General features: G+C 46.1%; 1 protein-coding gene across 1 annotated transcript in view; it reads left to right on the top strand.

Moving 5' to 3' along the window:
* The window catches only part of LOC143930931 (alpha-2-macroglobulin-like protein 1), a 281,168-nt gene that overhangs the window by 168,218 nt on the left and 92,437 nt on the right, over nt 1–20,513 (top strand). Inside the window, exon 24 of the mRNA XM_077455621.1 lies at nt 6,747–6,923. Coding sequence (XP_077311747.1) covers nt 6,747–6,923 — 177 coding nt within the window. The remainder of the gene's footprint in view (nt 1–6,746; nt 6,924–20,513) is intronic.

A 20,513-nucleotide genomic window follows, 5' to 3' on the forward strand; every position in this document is an offset into this window, starting at 1 on the left:
TATCTCACTCAACCCTATGTACTGTAGCACCCTACACAGACCAAGTTACCAGTCCTTATAAGGACCTTTGTGGACCAAGTAGGTTGCGTGTGACTGATTAGCAGACTGTACGTCAGTCCCTATACTGCTGAAGGACTGCTGCAGTATAGGGCAGCGGTCAGCAGTGGTGCACCTCAACCCTATCTATTGTGGACCGATAGCGGTCCTTACAGAACAGCAGACTGTACCGCACTCAACCCTATGTACTGTAGCACCCTTAACCAAGTTACCAGTCCTTATAAGGACCTTTGTGGACCAAGTAGGTTTTGTGTGACTGATTAGCAGACTGTACGTCAGTCCCTATACTGCTGAAGGACTGCTGCAGTATAGGGCAGCGGTCAGCAGTGGTGCACCTCAACCCTATCTATTGTGGACCGATACCGGTCCTTACAGAATGGCAGACTGTACCTCACTCAACCCTATGTACTGTAGCACCCTTAATCAAGTTACCAGTCCTTATAAGGACCTTTGTGGACCAAGTAGGTTTTGTGTGACTGATTAGCAGACTGTACGTCAGTCCCTATACTGCTGAAGGACTGCTGCAGTAGCAGTATAGGGCAGCGGTCAGCAGTGGTGCACCTCAACCCTATCTATTGTGGACCGATACCGGTCCTTACAGAACGGCAGACTGTACCTCACTCAACCCTATGTACTGTAGCACCCTACACAGACCAAGTTACCAGTCCTTATAAGGACCTTTGTGGACCAAGTAGGTTGTGTGTGACTGATTAGCAGACTGTACGTCAGTCCCTATACTGCTGAAGGACTGCTGCAGTATAGGGCAGCGGTCAGCAGTGCTGCACCTCAACCCTATCTATTGTGGACCGATACCGGTCCTTACAGAACGGCAGACTGTACCTCACTCAACCCTATGTACTGTAGCACCCTTAACCAAGTTACCAGTCCTTATAAGGACCTTTGTGGACCAAGTAGGTTTTGTGTGACTGATTAGCAGACTGTACGTCAGTCCCTATACTGCTGAAGGACTGCTGCAGTATAGGGCAGCGGTCAGCAGTGGTGCACCTCAACCCTATCTATTGTGGACCGAAACCGGTCCTTACAGAAAGGCAGACTGTACCTCACTCAACCCTATGTACTGTAGCACCCTTAACCAAGTTACCAGTCCTTATAAGGACCTTTGTGGACCAAGTAGGTTTTGTGTGACTGATTAGCAGACTGTACGTCAGTCCCTATACTGCTGAAGGACTGCTGCAGTATAGGGCAGCGGTCAGCAGTGGTGCACCTCAACCCTATCTATTGTGGACCGATACCGGTCCTTACAGAACGGCAGACTGTACCTCACTCAACCCTATGTACTGTAGCACCCTTAACCAAGTTACCAGTCCTTATAAGGACCTTTGTGGACCAAGTAGGTTTTGTGTGACTGATTAGCAGACTGTACGTCAGTCCCTATACTGCTGAAGGACTGCTGCAGTATAGGGCAGCGGTCAGCAGTGGTGCACCTCAACCCTATCTATTGTGGACCGATAGCGGTCCTTACAGAATGGCAGACTGTACCTCACTCAACCCTATGTACTGTAGCACCCTTAACCAAGTTACCAGTCCTTATAAGGACCTTTGTGGACCAAGTAGGTTTTGTGTGACTGATTAGCAGACTGTACGTCAGTCCCTATACTGCTGAAGGACTGCTGCAGTATAGGGCAGCGGTCAGCAGTGGTGCACCTCAACCCTATCTATTGTGGACCGATAGCGGTCCTTACAGAACAGCAGACTGTACCGCACTCAACCCTATGTACTGTAGCACCCTTAACCAAGTTACCAGTCCTTATAAGGACCTTTGTGGACCAAGTAGGTTGTGTGTGACTGATTAGCAGACTGTACGTCAGTCCCTATACTGCTGAAGGACTGCTGCAGTATAGGGCAGCGGTCAGCAGTGGTGCACCTCAACCCTATGTATTGTGGACCGATACCGGTCCTTACAAAACGTCAGACTGTACCTCACTCAACCCTATGTACTGTAGCACCCTTAATCAAGTTACCAGTCCTCATAAGGACCTTTGTGGACCAAGTAGGTTTTGTGTGACTGATTAGCAGACTGTACGTCAGTCCCTATACTGCTGAAGGACTGCTGCAGTATAGGGCAGCGGTCAGCAGTGGTGCACCTCAACCCTATCTATTGTGGACCGATACCGGTCCTTACAGAACGGTAGACTGTACCTCACTCAACCCTATGTACTGTAGCACCCTACACAGACCAAGTTACCAGTCCTTATAAGGACCTTTGTGGACCAAGTAGGTTGTGTGTGACTGATTAGCAGACTGTACGTCAGTCCCTATACTGCTGAAGGACTGCTGCAGTATAGGGCAGCGGTCAGCAGTGCTGCACCTCAACCCTATCTATTGTGGACCGATACCGGTCCTTACAGAACGGCAGACTGTACCTCACTCAACCCTATGTACTGTAGCACCCTTAACCAAGTTACCAGTCCTTATAAGGACCTTTGTGGACCAAGTAGGTTTTGTGTGACTGATTAGCAGACTGTACGTCAGTCCCTATAATGCTGAAGGACTGCTGCAGTATAGGGCAGCGGTCAGCAGTGGTGCACCTCAACCCTATCTATTGTGGACCGATAGCGGTCCTTACAGAACGGCAGACTGTACCTCACTCAACCCTATGTACTGTAGCACCCTTAACCAAGTTACCAGTCCTTATAAGGACCTTTGTGGACCAAGTAGGTTTTGTGTGACTGATTAGCAGACTGTACGTCAGTCCCTATACTGCTGAAGGACTGCTGCAGTATAGGGCAGCGGTCAGCAGTGCTGCACCTCAACCCTATCTATTGTGGACCGATACCGGTCCTTACAGAATGGCAGACTGTACCTCACTCAACCCTATGTACTGTAGCACCCTACACAGACCAAGTTACCAGTCCTTATAAGGACCTTTGTGGACCAAGTAGGTTGTGTGTGACTGATTAGCAGACTGTACGTCAGTCCCTATACTGCTGAAGGACTGCTGCAGTATAGGGCAGCGGTCAGCAGTGCTGCACCTCAACCCTATCTATTGTGGACCGATAGCGGTCCTTACAGAATGGCAGACTGTACCTCACTCAACCCTATGTACTGTAGCACCCTTAACCAAGTTACCAGTCCTTATAAGGACCTTTGTGGACCAAGTAGGTTTTGTGTGACTGATTAGCAGACTGTACGTCAGTCCCTATACTGCTGAAGGACTGCTGCAGTATAGGGCAGCGGTCAGCAGTGGTGCACCTCAACCCTATCTATTGTGGACTGATAGTGGTCCTTACAGAACAGCAGACTGTACCGCACTCAACCCTATGTACTGTAGCACCCTTAACCAAGTTACCAGTCCTTATAAGGACCTTTGTGGACCAAGTAGGTTGTGCGTGACTGATTAGCAGACTGTACGTCAGTCCCTATACTGCTGAAGGACTGCTGCAGTATTGGGCAGCGGTCAGCAGTGGTGCACCTCAACCCTATCTATTGTGGACCGATACCGGTCCTTACAGAACAGCAGACTGTACCGCACTCAACCCTATGTACTGTAGCACCCTTAACCAAGTTACCAGTCCTTATAAGGACCTTTGTGGACCAAGTAGGTTGTGTGTGACTGATTAGCAGACTGTACGTCAGTCCCTATAGTGCTGAAGGGCTGCTGCAGTATAGGGCAGCGGTCAGCAGTGGTGCACCTCAACCCTATCTATTGTGGACCGATAGCGGTCCTTACAGAACAGCAGACTGTACCGCACTCAACCCTATGTACTGTAGCACCCTTAACCAAGTTACCAGTCCTTATAAGGACCTTTGTGGACCAAGTAGGTTGTGTGTGACTGATTAGCAGACTGTACGTCAGTCCCTATACTGCTGAAGGACTGCTGCAGTATAGGGCAGCGGTCAGCAGTGGTGCACCTCAACCCTATCTATTGTGGACTGATAGCGGTCCTTACAGAACAGCAGACTGTACCGCACTCAACCCTATGTACTGTAGCACCCTTAACCAAGTTACCAGTCCTTATAAGGACCTTTGTGGACCAAGTAGGTTGTGCGTGACTGATTAGCAGACTGTACGTCAGTCCCTATACTGCTGAAGGACTGCTACAGTATAGGGCAGTGGTCAGCAGTGGTGCACCTCAACCCTATCTATTGTGGACCGATAGCGGTCCTTACAGAACAGCAGACTGTACCGCACTCAACCCAATGTACTGTAGCACCCTTAACCAAGTTACCAGTCCTTATAAGGACCTTTGTGGACCAAGTAGGTTGTGCGTGACTGATTAGCAGACTGTACGTCAGTCCCTATACTGCTGAAGGACTGCTGCAGTATAGGGCAGCGGTCAGCAGTGGTGCACCTCAACCCTATCTATTGTGGACCGATAGCGGTCCTTACAGAACAGCAGACTGTACCGCACTCAACCCTATGTACTGTAGCACCTTTAACCAAGTTACCAGTCCTTATAAGGACCTCTGTGGACCAAGTAGGTTGTGCGTGACTGATTAGCAGACTGTACGTCAGTCCCTATACTGCTGAAGGACTGCTGCAGTATAGGGCAGCGGTCAGCAGTGGTGCACCTCAACCCTATCTATTGTGGACCGATAGCGGTCCTTACAGAACAGCAGACTGTACCGCACTCAACCCTATGTACTGTAGCACCCTTAACCAAGTTACCAGTCCTTATAAGGACCTTTGTGGACCAAGTATGTTGTGTGTGACTGATTAGCAGACTGTACGTCAGTCCCTATACTGCTGAAGGACTGCTGCAGTATAGGGCAGCGGTCAGCAGTGGTGCACCTCAACCCTATCTATTGTGGACCGATAGCGGTCCTTACAGAACAGCAGACTGTAGCGCACTCAACCCTATGTACTGTAGCACCCTTAACCAAGTTACCAGTCCTTATAAGGACCTTTGTGGACCAAGTAGGTTGTATGTGACTGATTAGCAGACTGTACGTCAGTCCCTATACTGCTGAAGGACTGCTGCAGTATAGGGCAGCGGTCAGCAATGGTGCACCTCAACCCTATCTATTGTGGACCGATAGCGGTCCTTACAGAACAGCAGACTGTACCGCACTCAACCCTATGTACTGTAGCACCCTTAACCAAGTTACCAGTCCTTATAAGGACCTTTGTGGACCAAGTAGGTTGTGTGTGACTGATTAGCAGACTGTACGTCAGTCCCTATACTGCTGAAGGACTGCTGCAGTATAGGGCAGTGGTCAGCAGTGGTGCACCTCAACCCTATCTATTGTGGACCGATAGCGGTCCTTACAGAACAGCAGACTGTACCGCACTCAACCCTATGTACTGTAGCACCCTTGACCAAGTTACCAGTCCTTATAAGGACCTTTGTGGACCAAGTAGGTTGTGTGTGACTGATTAGCAGACTGTACGTCAGTCCCTATACTGCTGAAGGACTGCTGCAGTATAGGGCAGCGGTCAGCAGTGGTGCACCTCAACCCTATCTATTGTGGACCGATAGCGGTCCTTACAGAACAGCAGACTGTACCGCACTCAACCCTATGTACTGTAGCACCCTACACAGACCAAGTTACCAGTCCTGATAAAGAGCTTTGTGGAACAAGTGAGTTGTGAATGATTAGCAGACTGAAGCAGAAGGGCAGCAGTCAAGTATAATATTCTTTCTATATTTTGAAGAAAGAATATTATACGTGTTCAAGCCTATTACCGTACCACTGATACCAGTCCTGAAAAGAACCTTTGTGGAACTAATAGTAACAGCAACTCTTTAAACTGATCCTCACTGCCTGACACACTGCTTCCTTCCTGTCCCTATAAAAAATGGCAAAACAGAGGACACTGGAACAATTACTGGTTACTGGAATAGCTTTTTTGTGGACCTGATAGTAACAACTAATGATGATGATGATGATGATAACTAATCTGGCTGTCCCTAAAATAGCAGCAGACACAGCGCTCTGTCCCTTTATCTAAACTGACAAAAGACACTCAGGCTGCCGCAAGAATCAGTAGCACAGCAAACCTATATACACCTAACACCTATACCAGTCCTGAAAAGAACTTTTGTGTACCAAATAGCTAGCGTTTTATCTGTCCCTGCTCCAAACAGCAACCTTTCCCTATAGTGACAGAAGAAAGAATGTAAAATGGCCGCGGGATCGGGTGTATTTATAGGTTAGGGGGAATGTCCAAGTGTCCATGTGCTGTAATGTCTCAATTGGCTGTCCTGTACCCCATGATGGATGTGTCATAAGGTCAAAGTTCCTTTACACAGTAAAAACACGGAAGTCCGCCGGGCAAACAACGCCAATAGTCCGCCGAACTGGCGGACTGCGAACAGCCGAAATTCGCCGTGAACCGACCGCCGGGCGAACCGTTCGGCCATCTCTACTCAGGAACTTAATATGTACAGTCTGGAGGAAAGAAGGGAAAGGGGAGACATGATTCAAACCTTTAAATACATCAAGGTGGGGAATAGGGTTCAGAAGGGCAGTTTTTTCAATATGAAACCAAAACAGAACATGGGACATGACTTCAAACTAACTTAAAAAAAAATCTTTTAGAAAGTATTATTTTTCGGAAAGGGTAGTTGATGCTTGGAATAAGCTTAGAAAAAAGTTAACAAAAAAACAAACTAAAATAAATAAATAAATAAAACAAACAAAACAGAAGTGGACAGACTTGATGGACTACTCTGTCTTTTTCTGCCGTCATTTTTCTGTGTTTCTATGATTCGTCTCTTTAATAGGAGATCTGATGGGCACATCCCTGGAAAACCTGGACGGGCTCCTAGTCATGCCACACGGGTGTGCAGAGCAGAATATGGCCCGCTTTGCCCCCAACATCTTCATTCTACAGTATCTGGAGAAGACTCGTCAGCTGACCGATGAGATCAAGAGGAGAGCCATCAAATTTCTCCAAAGTGGTGAGCTACTCATTACAAATGATAAAATATCTATCCAAAATTGTTATTTTAACCTTTTCATTGAGATTAACAACAATGTTTAGAATATCTGTTGATGCCCGCTAGTTCTGATGACTGCCTTTTTTTCCAGAATTATATCCTCATTATTAAAATATAAGCTGATATCTTTAATGTATAAACTCTGTTCTGGATTAAGACCAAACAGGGTCCCAGTAATAGGCCCCTCCATATATTTATCTTGTTCACATATTACAATATATGAAAAATCGATCAAATCTTTTCACCTCAAGTGATATTAACCTCCCTGGCGTTATGATTCAGTCTGGTTTTAGATGCTGAAAGCGATACAATTATTTTGCATGGAAATTTGGCGTTTTATTTTGTAGTCCTGTAATTCTTAGGAATAACTCTCTTAAATCTGTTAAACCAGAGTCTAGCAGACATCCCGGGTATGATAAAGTTTATAATATAATAAATAATAATAAAAATTATTCAATAATGTAATCAAATCCTAAAACACTGAAAAAGGGACAGTTTTTGGTTGCTATGGACAATCTCCAAATTTCAGGCAGAAAAAAACTGTATTTATAATATAAAAGTGCATGCAGGGCACTGCACAGACCACTAGGGACAAAGGGGGTGTGTAATTTTTTAATACATACAATCTTACAGATTACAGTGCTGTGTGTGTTTTGTGTCTTTTTACTTTTTTGAGTTTGCCTCTGATCTCCGCTCCCGTGCGCCGTAACGCCGCAGGGAACGGAGCTCGGCGGCATTCGGCACTGTGAATCAAGCGGAGGACAGCTCGATCACACAGCGCGGAGGACATCGCTAGATCCAGGGGACAAGGTAAGTAACTCTTCCTGTGTCCTCCCTGTATCCAGCGATGCGATCCCAAGTCTGGCTCGGGGTTACCACTCCTGTTAGTAAAATCCCAACCTGAGCCAGACTCGGGATTACCGCTAGGGGGGTTAAAGGCATTTAAAAACAAAACAAAAAAAAACAAACACATCGCACTCATCTGCTCTGTGCAGTAGTTTTGCACAGAGCAGTCCTGATCCTCCTCTTCTCAGATGCCCTGCTGGTGCTCCTGGCCCCTTCCTCCTGCCGAATGCCCCCAGAGCAAGCAGCCGCTGCTCTGCATGTCCACCGCCCCCTCTCTCCTCATTGGTTCACTGGCTATGATTCATAGGAATGGCTCCCACTGCTGGCTCAACCAGTGAGGTGGGATAGTCCCTGGAGAGTCGAGGCTTTCATGCACATTGCTGGATCATGATGGGGCTCAGGTAAGTATAAGGGGGGCTGCTGCACAGAGAAGGTTTTTTACCTTCATGCATAGAATTCACGAAGGTAAAAAACATTGAGCCTTTAGAACCACTTCAAATATTACTGAAAGAATCAGATCCCACAATGATGACATTTAAAAGGTCCAGTAGGTTTAATGAGGATGCAGAAAGGACACACAACGCTTACTGCAAAACCTCCCACCTGAGACCACGTCTCTAGTGCGTTTCATTCAATCCTGGGCTTAATCATAGAGATTGAGGCAATCAGAGGGGGAGCTGTTGAAATATGTTTATTACATCTGACTGGCCAAATCAATGAATCTTTTTTAACCCTTAAAACCATAAACACATTTAATGAGGAATACATGCTTCATTAGTAGTAAGATGTGGTCTTTAGATCTCTACATCTCTGCATAGGCATATATGCCTCTTTAATGGACATACTGTACATGCTTCAGGAGCTTTTCATGGGGTGTCCTGGAGTGGTGGCATATACACAGATCACCTTCAATATTACTACTGATGAACTATAAGTTATGCCTCCGGTATCCTCCCTTATATACCCAAATAGATTATAAACGCAGGTTTAGGAGATATCCAGGGTAGCTACAGGTAAGCCATATTGTAGGCTCTAAAGATATCCTATTGGATGAAACATGTCAGACGGGCTGACACTAGCACACACAGAGCCGCAGCCATTCGAATATTCTGATGCACTTACAACTGTACTATAACTGTAAGGCCGCGTACACACGAGAGGATTGTCCGTCCAACTTAGTCCGCTGAAACGTGTTTCAGCGGACAGTCCGCTCGTGTGTGGGCTTCAGCGGACTTTTTCAGCGGACAGTCTGGCGGACTAAGTCTTTCGGAATTTCCGTAAGATTGTCCGTCCAAACTTGGTTTCAGCGGACAGTCCGCTCGTGAGTAGGCAAGTTCGACGGACTAAGTATGGCGCATGCTCAGAAAGGATTTACACGGCGAAAGGTTGCATTGCAGTGTATTGGACGTCGTATTTCTAGTCCCGTCGTACGTGCTGTACACGTCATCGCGCAAGTTTTCGGCGGACTGTCTGTTCATCGTGTGTGGTCAAGTCCGTTCATTCAAAAGTTGGACGGACTGTCTGTCAGATTGTCTGACGAACTTAGTTGGGCAGACAATCTGCCCATGTGTACGCGGCCTAAGTTACTACGAATAAATTTCTTTTAAACAAATTAACGTGCTTCACTATTGGCTGCATTATCTTTTTTCTGGGTATCGCTGGCTGACTTGGTGACTGTTACACATCCTGTATGAGAATCTAAAGAAGTTTATACTGTGTGAAAAAATCTGATGACTAGCCACAATCCAGGTTTGGATTTCATTTAACGCTGAATATTGGAGAGGTGACCTTGAGTTTCCATTACATGTCTACTCTCTTCAGCTGTCTGGTAAGCAGACTGGATCTCTGCGTGGTGCCGTGTGCTGTCATATACACATTGAAGTTGGTGACGGGTGTATCGACGCTCCCTCCTTGGATTTATTTCATACTTAAGCGCCGCATGTGGACTTTTAGATCCTTTATTTGCTGATCAACGAATTGTGCTGGCTGCTTTATATAATATTTTTTCACTATATTTAGTAGCATGGATATTGACCTGCTTTGCATATTATAGGCTTACCTGTAGTCAAAAGTGCATTGTAAGAGTTTACAACCACTTTAAAACTTTAATGCCTCATACACATGGTCCGAAATTCAGACGGAAAAATTCAGATCGGATTATGTTGTCGGAAAATCCAATCGCGTGTGGGCTCTATCAGACTTTTTCTGTTGGAATTTCTCACGGAAAAAGTTTGAGAGCTGGATCTAAAATTTTGCGACAACAAAATCAAATCTGACTTTTTCCGATCGTGTGTAGAGAATTCCAATGCACAAAGGGCCATGCATGTTCAGAAAAAATTTGGAGACGAAAGCTATTGGCTACTGGCCTCTATGAAGTCTCGTCATATGTTTTGTACATCACCTCGTTCCGAACGATCGGATTTCCCAACAACTTTGTGCGACTGTGTGTATGCAACACAAGTTTCGGCCAAAATCCGGCAAAATCCGCCAAAATGTCTGACCGTGTGTATGGGGCATAAGACTGACATAGAACCCCGAACTATAACTTACCAGGCAAACAAGCCAAGAGTCTGACAGCTTGGACTGAGAGCTGAGCACTTCCAGGTTCAGTGTAAAGTGAGGGGATAGGAGAACTGCAATCTTCCATTCTCCATGCTGAACTTGCTGGCAGCACACTGGGGCTCACAGAGGATATTGCTTTGAAGGTTTGCTGACTTTTGGCGGTGCAAAAATTGAACAGGTGGCTTCATCACTCACGATGATGAAATTAGGTGTGATCATCTATACAGAATTTTTCTATGTTTGGGTGCAATCACCTACGTAATCTTCTCTAGTGTATGTTTAAGGCAGTGTTTCTCAGTTCCAGTCCTCAAGGTGCCCCAACAGGTCATGTTTTCAGGCCCTCCATTATTTTGCACGGGTGATTTGATCAGTTTCACTACCTTAGTAATTACCACAGCTGTTTCATCTAAGGGAAATCCTGAAAAGATGACCTGTTGGGGTGCCTTGAGGACTAGAGTTGAGAAACACTGGTTTAAGGTACCAACTTTACAGTACTAGCCACCTGACTTTACTTACCAGCTCCCCTCTTTGTTTATAAGGAGAGGAGAGAGATGGGACTTTGAGTGAAGCACACAGCAGTAAATGGATTGGTCAAGTGACTAAGAAAATTTAATTTATTTATATTTCACAAATCATACATTGTTTGCAAGTATTTTGGGCAACAGGCCTCTAAAAAATACTTGGGGCAACATGCCTCGTACAGTATAAATCACAGTTCAATAAATAAATAAACATGTATTGAGTAGTTTTGAGACCTTAGCTAATAAGTAAATTAACCAAAAATTCAGATTATAAAAAAACTTGATATTCCATGATTGCAATAAAAAGAATGTAATAATTCAAGGCTCTACGCGTTTCACGGCACTATAGCCGCTCATCAGGAGCAGGTACCATGGAATAGATCTAAAAAAGAAAAATAGCAAAAAATAATAACAGGAGAAATAATGAAAAAAAGAGCTAAAAATGGGTGTTGGCCCATATTGAAAGAAAAACTGTGCATCCAACTTACATTTGCATCCGCACACCATCTGGGTGGCATCGAGGATCGCCAAAAAAAGACCACAATGTGAAGCCCCCAGGTAGCACAGTAGCCTGCATGGATGGTCGCAACCGCTAAGAACACCTCCAGAGTTGGTGAGTGCAATGGGTGTGATGTAAACTTAATGATTGAAAGAAACCCCGAAGGGGTCCTAAGTGAAAATAAAGTATAAAAATATGAATTGTAAACAAGTGTTGCAGAAGTGATGAATGGATGGTGCAAGAAAAAATAAATAAATAAATAAATAAATAAATAAATAAAATAAAAGGGAGCAATTAAAATGAAAAAAGAAAAGAAAACATGTTGTGTACCTATGTCGACTGAAAATGACCGTAGTCAATCCACGTAAGTGTGATCATACTAGTGAAAGAGATAGGTGGAATGTGTGAACCTACAACGGGAGATGCCTGGGCAGACGCACCATCTACGTCCCGTCACCAGAGCCACGCAGGTGCATGCAACAGTGGAGGGAGGAAAAGCAGTCACCTAGACGGCTCAGCCGTCCGGCGATTAGCGCCTGGCCATCCCCACAGTGTGCACGCCTAGAGATCAAATTCGGTCTGCAATGCGGCGCCACGAGGACGCCATCCGTCCGACCCTTATAACGAGGCTCCGGCGAGCAGGGACCATCTCCCCACCCCTCCTACGTCAAAAGGGGGCAGGATGGGGGAGGAGACCCACAGTCAAACCACAGCCAGTGGGGGTGAACACAAACGGACCGATCGGCGGGACCAGACATCCAACCAGAGGCGCACCAAAGCCAGGAAAGCAGGGCACAGTGACAATAAACCAATTGACAAAATAAAAAATATAAAAATAACGAGTTTTTTCTTTAAAAATAAAAAATGAGAAAAACACTGAAAAAAGATAAAAAAGAATTGTTGCTTGTAACTCTTATATTAAGACTGGTTGCCCAATTACCCTCTTGTATACACATGTACTTGATGGTTTCTTTCTATTGCCTGCCTGTTTCTATGTCTGATGTTAAAACCAATGAACCTCTTTGACAAGAAAATAGGTGTGATCTGTTGCCAGTGGACATATGGGATTAAACCACAGTGGCTTGGTCCTCATCATCTTGGTAAATCATAACCCAGGTTTGATTATGACAGCGCATACAACAAAAATATATATTTGGCCCACGGGACTTTTTAAAGAGTCACACCTCAAACAAAAAATGTAAAAGATATGCAAAATGCATTGACATACATTTAAAAACAACATGAAATGCACATGATTATGACAACCAACATGTTTTCTATATTCTTTTTATCCAAGAAATGTATAACCCTTCAGATTAATTACACCCAGCATACAGCAAGAGACGTGTCACTGTGCAAAGTCCATACATACTGAATAACGGATACCGAGAATTACACCCAATATAACGGACAAGAGAAGTGGTACTGTGCAAAGGGTGTGGCTTTCTGTGGTGCAGCCCAGGGTTGGACTGTTCTGGGCCAGGACACCTCCTAGAAAAGCATCAGGCTTCTCGGCCTAAACAAGGAATTTCAGGTGAAGCTGTAGATGGTGGTGAAGCAGCCAGGAGGACAGAGTTCTGGGAATGGAAAGCAAACAAATATTGTAAGTGGACATAGAAATATTTGTGAAGGAAAATCCACTATGAAAAGTACCGAAAATGCAGATAATAGGAGGTCTGTTCAGTAATGTGATTCTGCACAGTCCAAGTTCTAGAAGTATAATTTATTGCAGTAAGCCATTGCAGCCACGGCAAGTCCAGCAGAGTGGAGCTCATTCAGATCAGATTGGAGCAGAGACATCTGTTGCTCCCAGTACTCCTTGCAGATATACAAGGACTTCACTAGAACAGATAACTATGAGATAACATACAACAGTGTGTGTGTGGGTGGGCCGCAGCCAGGATTGTTCATTATGCGCTAAACTGCATAATAATAGGGGAAGGTGGTAATAATGCTCCACAATCTGCCCCAGGGAAGCATTCCACACCCAGCAGAGACCCTCAGCCCAGCACTTGTGATGTAAAGGGGGATCCGGATTTCAAACTTCCTGCAGATATGAAGCACAAAGGGCTAAAGCCGAAACCTGTGCTGCACCTGACCGATGGGATTCCCTGGTTAAGAGAGTGGAAACCCTGAGGAAAACCAAGGCTAAAATACAGAAACAGATTGACTCTGTCTATAGACTCAAAGCTTCCAATTCCAAAAAGGAAATTCTATATAACAACAAACCAAACTTCCTGGGCATTGAATTGGCCAGTTAATCAAAGGATACTGATGCTGTTCTGGAGGAACTCGGACCAGTGGGGGAGGTGTACCAGAACCGTAATTGATTTGAGGCAAAATAGAGTGGAAGGACTGACTCTTCTTCAGAATCAGACTTTGGGGAACTGGTTCAACACAATCCAAAGACATGCAGGTAGGTTAATTGGCTTCTGTCCAAAAAAAAAAAATTGGCCCTAGTATATGAATGGGGACTCATTGAGGGTAGGGAACGATGTGAGTGTGCAATGTACAGGGATGGGGACAATTGTAGACGCTCACTCAGGTTGAACTGGATGGACTGGTGTCTTTATTCAACCTTACTAACTATGAACTTTGAACTATGAACTATGAACATGCTACCACCAAATGTGTCTTCTGAAACAAAGACCTTGAAAACAAAGTTTTTGCTGCAGGAAGAAGACTCTTTCTGCAATGTCGCTGCAGCCATTGGAGTACAATAACAAGCCAGGTTGAAGCTGATTTACCTGCTGGATGTCCAGCTCTGGAGGTTAGCATGAACATCAGTTTAACCCACCAGTCATTTACAGTACAGCAGACTCAGTGAAGTGACATGGTGGACTACTGGGATGTAGATTATGCGGATTATGTGGACAATGTCCACTGTCACTAATAATGGTAGGAGCGGTACTGCTCCAACTGATACTAATGGTGGGAGCAATAATGCTCTCACTAATACTCATAATGAGAGTAACGCTGGGATAATTGGCAATGATGTGGATGAGACCGGTGTTGCTAGTAGTGATGTAGGGTTCAATGCTATCGTCACTAATATTGATGTGGTGAATAATTCCAATGTCATTAATACTGATACGAGTATATCTAAATGGGGTCATAAACATTCTGAGAGCTCTGAGAATGTGGTGATTCAGGAATCAGTTTACAATACCACTCATGACTCCCCCATTGGTTGATCCACCAGTTGCTTTACAGGGAAATGGTGTTGCATCTGGTAATGTCCCTCCTCTGAATGCCTGGAGCTGTGGGGTCCCTTATTTTTTGACCAGTACCAGTTATACTGGTGTAGCGGTGGGCTCCTGAAGAGCACACGCTATGTGTTTTTCAAAATTTAACTTTACCCAAACTACAGTTTGGTTTGAGTCTATTTGCCTAAATTTGACTTCTGTGTCAGTCTGACTGGGCTGTGAGATATTCAGCCTGGCTACAGGGGGGCACTGTCTCTGGTGGCAGGCGTGGAACTATGGTCTGGTTGGGCGTTTAATTTACTCTCTCTTGGAGTCAGGTCAGTGGGAGTGGCCCTCTTGCTGTGCCCTCTGGGAGAGAGTATTTAAGATGCGGACGTCATGTGGTTTGTGGTTCCGATCCAGTTTGCTGTGCTGATTACATGGTCCTGGTCCTCCTGACCAGCCCCCAGGAAGGCTATGGCCTGGGGTGCGGATCCACCCGACTTTAATGCCTCGGGGCTGGCTAGGCCCCGGCAAGGGAACTAAGTAAGGATTCCAAGGTGGATGGGTGCTGTCTCTGGTTTGGGAGAGACCCAGTGTACTTCAAGCATTCCAGGGGAGGACTCTTTAGAAGGTTTTCTTAACAAGAGCCTGGAAGGGCTGAAGTAACCGAGAAAATCCGGTCTTGTGGATATCGCCAAGCAGGCTGAAAGATCCAGGTATCCTACAAGTGTTCTACAGCTTAGTTTCCCTACATGTTCTGCAACAATGTCGGCGATAAAGACTTTGTTCCTGAGTAAACACCAGGTTGGTTGCTAGGCCTTGTGAGAGAGGGACTGTCCAATATGAGTGTTCATCCAGCTGCCAATGGATATTCTCTGGATGCAGTCAAAGTAAGCAAGTTCTTTAATGTTTTTGGACTTTGACATTGAGAGTACCTGAACTTTCCTTTCCAACCCTCTGATCCCAAGTTGAAAGACTGTTCAATGGTTTGAGTTTTTTCAAATAAAATCCGTTCAAGTGGATCTATTGTCAGTCTCAAGTTACTGGGCCACATAGCACGGGACATCCCCTAGACATGAAACAAGGAGAACGAAAGGTAACGGTAAGCCCAAAAATTACCAGCCACTCCTTTGGGGGTTAGTGCTACACTGGTTAGGCCTTTAAGAGGAGAAACATTGCCATATTTAAGCATAGGTGTTCCAGAGAGGAGCTCCCTGATAGGAGGTTTGTAGTAAGAGAGTTTTGGTTCTGCAGATGGGGTCTGTACCTGCAGACAATACTGGCAGTCGTCAACCTCCCTGATAGACAAGGTTATGATGTCAACTCTAAGCTCAAGTCTATCAGATAGATTTTTGGCCAGCTTAAGTAGGTTTTAGGACAAAATGTCATTCCCATCTCAAATCCTGACACAGCAAATATAAATATAATTTTCTGGAATTATTCTGTGTCCTCCCAGAATGTTGTAGTCTGGCATAGAAGATATTGTGAAATGGTTTATGCCTTGATAAAAACTAAAGACAGTGATGGAATCTGGACTAGTGGTTGAAGGGTTCTAGTTAAGTTGAGGCATATCAACAATGTTACCCATTATCTTCCAAACTCATTTTTCATTGGGGGGAGAGAGAGGAGTTTGTTTCTATGCAGGTCAGTCCAGTAAATCTGGTCACGTGGCAAGTCTTTGTATAATCTTGAAGTGTAATCTTTGTGGGGAGGCTGGCTATGTCAGCTCTACTTGTGAGAAAGCGAAATGCAATCTATGTGGTAGGCTTGGCCATTGCAACAGAGATTGCCTATATGCCTTCCACAACATGGGTGGGCAGGCAGTTCAGCAGGCTGAGGAACAGTGGCCGGCTGTGCACTCTTCATCTGTTTCAGTTCCTGGTCATAAGAGAAGGAATAAAAAAGATAAATCTACCCGTAAATCTAAAAGTGATTGGACCCTAGTGCAGAAGCCAGCTAAGAAAGTGAAAGGGGCACCAGAAGTGGGTATGGCAGTTTTCACCAACAGGTACAGCGCCTTATCAGATTTGGATGCAGACTTCTGTTTTCTTGAGGCCCAGATACTTGAGCAGAATTTAAAAAGAGTAGAAATAGGGAGCGTGGATGAACGGAGATCTGAGAGGACGTGTGTGAGGTGAGCTCCTGCAGGCATAGAACTCACCTGAAGCTTTACTCTGCAAACGATCCTGCTCTGCTCCCTCCAAAGACCCATTGGGTCCCCTGGACTGTAGGGGCAAAACCTGAGATCGCTGGCACAGCAATAATGGAGCTCCAGCCACCTGAGGAGACAGGCCGGGACACGGTGGCCATTTTGCTCCAACCGGCCGATGTCTCCGGCCTCTCTGCTTGCCCTGTGACTGGCTATCCTCCTGCAGGATCATCAGGGACATCCAGCCTGCCACCCGGGGCCCACAATCCTCCTCGTGCTGCTCTATGTCTGTCTGAGGGACCTGGTAAGTGCCGGTGGCCATCTTGGTACACCCCAGCGGCCTCTTCATCTCCCCTAGGACCAATCTGAGCCCCATCCACCCCCAGAAGCACCCTGGCCTAACAGATCAAGAACCCCTAAGGGGATATTAAGCAGGCATCTACCCCATCTGTGCTCAGGTTGCGGCTGCGGCCCTGGTGACCACGTGTGCTACATCCTGGAGGCCTCCACGCATCCTCTGGGCCTAATACAAACTTCACTCACCCCTGGAGCATCCTGGTCTGGCAGATTGTGGCGCCCAACAAAGAAATTTACAAGAATCCACCCCCTTCTGTGCACGGGCAGCAGCCACGGCACTGGTACCTGAGACCACGAGTGGCGGTCATCTTGCTTCACCCAAGCTTCAGTATCCACACACGCTACTGGTCTTCTTAACCCCCCTGAGCCTGGATCACTCCCTGTACAGTCACAAGAGTTACCCAGCGGGTTCAGCGAGCACCTGTGGTCCTCATCCATAAAACTCCACAGAGAAGCATGGCCGACTGTGTGGCTAAAGAAATGAGCTGCTGAGCTCAGTGACCACCCATAGCTGACAGGCTAAACTTCAGTCTTCGCACGTATTTGAAAAGCATGTCCGTGCACAGTTCTCGCTCTGCTGAGTCCACGGATCTGCAACAGGGCACAATCCAGCGTTACCTGCTCCGCACATCTCAGTCGGAACCCCGTACTCCCAAAGACAAGATGGCACCCGCTCGAAACTCAGGGAAGGGCGCTCAGCCAGAGATGGACAGCAGCGAGGAATTAGATGACCCCCCCCCAGTCCTGCACTCGGACCTAACAACTGTGGTGTCCAGGCCTGGGACCCCTGCTGCCCCGCTTCTGGACAAGGGCCCTGGGGATATGGCCATTCAGGCCTCAGGAGGATCATCCACATCTGAGGCCTCGACCCTCCTGGCAGCCTTCCGAGCAGAGTTTGAATCCTGGACAGTCAAAATGGAGACCTCACTCCACAAAGATCTCCAGGCCCTCCAACAGCAGGTCTCCACTAATAAGACCTCAGTGTCTGCCCTAACTGACATTCAATCCGACCATGCAGTGCACATCACATCTCGAGCGGGCCTCCAGGGAGCACTTGCACCGTATACGATAACATCAATTGAGTATAGAAGATGGAGAAAATATAAGCCGCAGGAACAACATACGGCTGCAAAGAATACCTGAGGCTACAGCTAGTACAGACTTAAAACCTTCTGTCACTGCCATCCTCAACCTAGTCCTGGGTAGAGAGGCTTCATCCCCCATTGAATTAGACTGGGTGCACAGAGTGGGAGGGCCAAGGAGAGAACATAGTGACCGCCCACACAATGTTCTCTGCAGGGTTCATTATTACCCTTAAAGAAGAACTTATGCGCAAGGCATGGCGTTTGGGTTCCGTGGACTTTGACGGTTCTGCTATCCAGCTATACCCGGACCTCTCTCGCAACACTCTCCACATGCGCCACATGGTCCGCCCACTGCTGGAGCAAATTACACATGGGATCATCCCTTCAGTATTAAAGTGACCAGGGCTGAGCATAAATTTGTCCTCTCTGACTCGGATCAACTGCCAGCCTTTTTCATCTTTCTGGAGCAAGACCCAACAGATGTACCAAACTGGTTACAATGGGAAACAAAATTACCTGCTCCAAACTCTCATGCCTCAGGATAGCTGGTGCAACAAATTGACGGGCTTTCTCCCTGCCCTTTGCTAGTGTACTGTTCCAAGCTGGGGTTCGGGAGAGGCTATGGAACTGCAAATTTCGAATGTTTGATTTGGATATGCAATTATTGAGCTTCTAATATATCTTTCCACACTGGTCTTCATGGGTTTAGCGGAAATATCCCACCTTGATGTGGGCGAGGGGGCAGCAGATGGACTGCCTGGGGTCCATGGTCTCTTGCCATTGTCCACATGTGCACCTATAGCTCTCCCGATATGGTTTCTCATACACCGACTAGTCTCAACTTAAAATGTTATTCCACATTGTTACTGATTTTAGTATTGCTACACTGACTTGTTCCCAGGGCCCCTGTTGGGGTCTGTGGATACCATATGTTGAAAATGTTTACTTTCCCCTCTGCAATGTTATTTCACGGATTTAAATCTACTCTGTGAAGGAGAGAGGGCGAGCTTGGGCAGGGATATTTGCCCACACTGACCGCCACCCTCCTTCGCAGACGATCTGATGTGTGTTCTGGTTATATGTCTTGTTACACTGATGTGCCTCAGATATGCTATATATGCCTATTATGCTACTGGGCTCACGGTTCAGATTCTCCACCTCGTCCCCCCACCCTCAATAGGTCTGGCACGGACTGTGCCTGAATACGTGATTTTTCACGTGGTGTCCCATTCTCTTGGACCCCTTAGTTTGTTAGGCTCCTTATTTAGGTGTCCCCCTACTTTGTTTTTGTCCTGGTATATCTTTGCCACCTTACAAGTCCCCCCCCCCCCCATCCCTCTTCCTCCTTCTGCTGTCTATAGTCTGTTTTTATTTTTCTCATTCCATGTCCCACACAGTACTATCTCGTCTTCCCCTGAAATCTTGCTTCTACAATGTAAATGGCCTCAATATTGTATTCAAGAGAGGGCAAATCCTCTACCAAATGCATAAACGTCAGGTCAATGTGTTGCTCTTACAGGAAACTAATTTTCACACAAATTCCACCTCTTCCACAGGTAGTTTAACAGATGGTTCCACAGTACAAACCCCTCTCAGAAAACCAAAGGCGTTTCTATCGCCTTCCACAAAATGATACCGATTGAGCTGATAGACCAGCTCTCGGACCCCAAAAGGGAAGGTATGTGTTTGTGAAGTTCTCTTTATGGGGGATGAAATTCACTATTGCCAACCTTTATCTACCAAACACTAATCAAATCATGACTGCTCTGAGGCACATGATGATCTTGTCGGAATTTGCAGAAAGTAAACTAATCATAGGCGTGGATTTTAACGCCCTCTCCTAGACTCCTCAATATCTCGCTCCTCTATCTCCTTTCCTAAACTGAGGACACTCAAACTGGCTATTTATGACCTCCAAAAAAAATCGACATTTGGTGGGTTCTGTTTCCAAAAAATCGCAACTATACTCACTTCTCACAGGTCCATCACTCTTATAGTCTTATTGACTATTTTCTTCTTGATCATAGCTGTTTGGATTGGTCACCTGAATGCAAGATAGACTCAATGGTTTGCTCTGACCATTCACCTATCTGACATTATCGATCCCTTTCACCCCAGTGAGGGAATGGAAGTGGAGGCTGAATGATTCACTTCTCACGAACCCCGACTGCTCCCACAAGGTGTCGGAAACCATTTCCAACAGATCATGCCTCGGACACAACCCCGATACCCTTAAAATGGGAGGCATTTAAAGCTGTCCTGAGTGGAATCTTAATTCAGGTGGGGACCCACTTGAAAAAGGTACAATCAGCCGCAAAACATCAGCAATGCAAAAGCTACGAGA

This window comes from Lithobates pipiens, unplaced genomic scaffold (genome assembly GCF_037356315.1).
Source record: "Lithobates pipiens isolate NorthernLeopardFrog02 unplaced genomic scaffold, aLitPip1_a1.2 Scaffold_25, whole genome shotgun sequence".
In the NCBI taxonomy this organism is placed as follows: domain Eukaryota; kingdom Metazoa; phylum Chordata; class Amphibia; order Anura; family Ranidae; genus Lithobates; species Lithobates pipiens.